This window comes from Mesitornis unicolor, unplaced genomic scaffold (assembly GCF_000695765.1).
Source record: "Mesitornis unicolor isolate BGI_N332 unplaced genomic scaffold, ASM69576v1 scaffold35967, whole genome shotgun sequence".
Lineage (NCBI taxonomy): Eukaryota > Metazoa > Chordata > Aves > Mesitornithiformes > Mesitornithidae > Mesitornis > Mesitornis unicolor.
In genome coordinates, this window is record NW_010199072.1 from 1 (window position 1) to 3,468 (window position 3,468).

The window sequence follows — 3,468 nt, forward strand, 5'->3', positions numbered from 1 at the left end:
GCTGCGGCGTCGGCGGCGGCTCGGTGGAGAAGTGTCTCTGCAGGGACATCAGTACGGACGAGCGCCCGAAGCGGCCCATGACGGCCTATTTCCGTTTCCTGAAGGAAAATCATACTGCGTTTAGGCAAAAAAATCCAGGTACGCGATCTGAAGGAAACCGGGAAAGAAAGGGCTCACGGTTGCTCTGGTTTTGCTGTTAGAAACACGGTGTCTTAACGCGTCAGGCGTGTCAGGGGTGTCGCAGTAAGGCTGTCATCGAAATCGGGAAACAGAAAAAACACTCAGCACCAGTGTAGTATTAAGTAGCAGGCATTCTTTATTCGACATCGGGTGCGACGGGAAAATACTTCAAACCCTACACATGACTACTGGCACTTTTCTTGGCATATTTATACACAGAAGTTCCAGGATTACATAGACGAAGTTACAATGATTGGTAGCAATTTAAATTTAATATATTTAACTATCTGCCAATTCCTTCCCGGATCAAACTGCGCTTGCATACAAGGGGTCTTTTGGTGGTTTCTGGTTGTCACTTGTGGTCCTTTCCATGAACTCTGAGTCTTTCTCCCACGTAGTCTTTTCTGGACCTGTAACTTTTCCTCAGCTTCCTTATCTTGGTCTCGACCGGTGTTCTACTGGTTTATCTGTAGTCCTTCAGGAGGTACTAGGGTGTATCTGTACTAGGATGCATCAGTCACAGTTACAAAACTGTGACTTTACAACTACCTCAAGGGAGGTTGTGGAGAGGTGGGTGCTGGTCTCTTCTCCCAGGTGATGGGGGATAGAACAAGGGGAAACGGCACCAAGCTGTGCCAAGGGAGGTTCAGGTTAGAGCTAAGGAGGAAGTTCTTTCCTGAGAGGGTCGTCAGAAGCTGGACCAGGCTGCCCAGGGAGGTGGTGGAGTCACCATCCCTGGATGTGTTTAAAGAGCGGGTAGATGAGGTACTTAAGGATGTGGTTTAGGGGGTAGACAGGAACGGTTGGACGTGATGATCTCAGAGGGCTTTTCCAACCGAGCGGTTCTGTGATTCTGTGAAAAATCGTGTCCTTGATTGAGCTCTTGTTTGAGGCCCCTTACAACAAGGCTGCTGTCACTTCAGGTACATTCGGTGTTTCCCTCCAGATCGTGTGATTTTTAAAAGAAAGCTGGAATAAACTAAACATCATAAAGTAACCAAAGTACATTACCCTGATTTCAGGAGGCCAAAACCATCTTCTTATCCATAGCATACCACAAGTAAACTCACTGTTGCCATACTTACTGCCTGTACTTGTATTATCCTAGTCTTTTATAATTAATGCCTCAAAAAAAAAGTTAAGATTTGTGTGTAACTTCAGAAATTTTTGAAGAAGGCTTTTAGCCAGACAATACGTTTTAACAATTATTCGTGGCTTTCAGTTATTTTTTAAATCTCTGTGTATTTGAAGTACACTGTTGTTGATATAATGAGCTTAGTAATTTAAAAACTACATGTACTGGATTGCTTCAATGTATATGGGAGGAAAAAGTAAATACATTTAGGGGAAAATGGTCTTCTGTGAATGCTTAATTTGTTATCAGAAGATTCATTTATAGGTAACACAATCACTCTGCTTATCAGAGCAGAATGGAAAGCTGTGCTGATTTTGAAAGTGCTGTTGAATGTTACAGTGTTTAAAGATCTGTGGTCATGTTGGGCAAGTCATGAGGTGAATTTAAGTATGGAAAACCTCTGGATACCCTGTTTTGCTCAGCAGTTCAACTGTCTGGAGGGCTGAGACACTGAACTTGCAGAGTTTATTGTAGTTATGAGCCACACCAGTGTTTTCCACATGTTTCCAAAATTTGAATAATCTGCAAATGAATGTACTGTGTCTCATGTGCAAATTGAGAATTTTGGGCTTTCTTATTCCAAGGGAGGTAATACTAAAAAATGGGCTGGTTTTGGTTTTTTTTTCTTTAATCACTGTCAAATCATTGTCTTTTTAAAGGTTTGAAGCTTGGTATACTTGGCCTAAAAACTGCCCATCGGTCTTGTTTTCCCAGAATTCTGGAAGTCGGGTTACTGATAGGAGCTTAGTTCTGCTTTTCCGCTGTTGAGATGGCTGAACTTTGCAATTGAGATGGGAGGGAGGAAGATCTATCTTTCTTCTGTTGAATAATATTGTAAATAAAGGCCTTTAGTTTAACAAAGATCAAACCTGCCTGCTGCATCGGGTCGATACGGTCACATTGTATTTATTTTGAAGAATCCAGCGCTCTTTTTGCCAAACACTGAGAAGTAGAAATTTGACTTTTGGGTTGTGCCGCAGCCTTCCTCCACGTTCAGCCCATCTTGCGTTGGAAGAAACTTGTGGAGTGGAAATAGCTGTCTGTCTTGAAATGATGCTTCAGTTTATAACGGCACGTTTCATTTGAGTTTGGACCAAGAACAGGGACTCGTCTCCCCCCAGTATTACAGTTTCCTTTAACGGCCACAGTAAGTTGGTTAGTTTTATGAAAGGAGGAAAATATTTGTACAGGGAAAAGATGCTAGTGACAGCTTTCCTTGGGAAAAATCGAAGCAGCTTGCTAAAGGTACAATATTGATCTTTATTTTCTTGCTTTCCAATTCTAATGTACAGAAATGAGCAGCATGGAGCTGGTTAAAAAAATAGCAGGTGCTTGGAGGGAGTTACCAGCATCACAGAAGCAGGTAAGTTTGTATCTTTGCCCTCTGTGTTTTGAACTTTGTAGAGCCTCAGTAATTGTTTTACTTGGTTTGGTATCCTCTCTGGGGCTTTTTCGTGTGGTGGCTTTTTTGTTGAGGTTTGTGGTTTTGTTTCTTGGGTCTGTTTAGGTTTTTGTGGGGGTTTTGTTTGTTTGCTTTAAAAAAAAAACTATTTAAAAGCACTTGTGTACAAAGGTTCAGACATCAAAACAATTCTGAAGACAACTGGGAGCATTGAAATACTCAGGGGAAGATGCTTTGATACTTCTGCACGTGAGCTTGGTTTTAGTATTTTTAATGTGTTGCCACAGAAGCGACATAGCTCTTACTCTCTGCGGCTGTAGGGCTGGGAACCCGCATCTCATTTCTTTTTGAATGGTGATTGTGTGTGCGCGTTGCATGTATAACAACAGAAACACTGTCAAGTTGTTCTGCTTTCATATGCATAAGTTAGGCAGAGCAGTTAACCTTGATGTAAGGATCAACTTTTCCCCCTGCTGATTAGATAGTGACCACTGCCCTAACGTACAGGTAACGTCCTTGACGTTCCTTCTACCTTACTTTTTGTGGGCAAGTTGCAAGGTGACTGCAGCGCTTGTGTGGTTTACACGCTTTAATATTTCAAGCAAGCTTCAGCATTTTTCTTCTTGTGTAGAAGGCTGCTGTTGCTTTGATCTGCACGTGAAGGTTCAGGCAGTGTAACCAGATTAACTGAGAGAATTCATGGGGAAGAGTCTAGGTTTTCAATCTGAGTTTTTCTGAATCCTTCCTGCTG

At 42.2% G+C, this 3,468-nt stretch overlaps 1 protein-coding gene across 1 annotated transcript in view; it reads left to right on the top strand.

The window, feature by feature from the left end:
• Positions 1-43: 43 nt before the first annotated feature.
• Positions 44-3,468, top strand: part of TFAM (transcription factor A, mitochondrial) — a gene marked incomplete at both ends in the record, with an annotated part of 3,755 nt that continues 330 nt past the window's right edge. Inside the window, 2 exons of the mRNA XM_010189344.1 lie at positions 44-138; positions 2,608-2,678. Of these exons, the coding sequence (XP_010187646.1) occupies positions 44-138; positions 2,608-2,678 (166 nt within the window). The remainder of the gene's footprint in view (positions 139-2,607; positions 2,679-3,468) is intronic.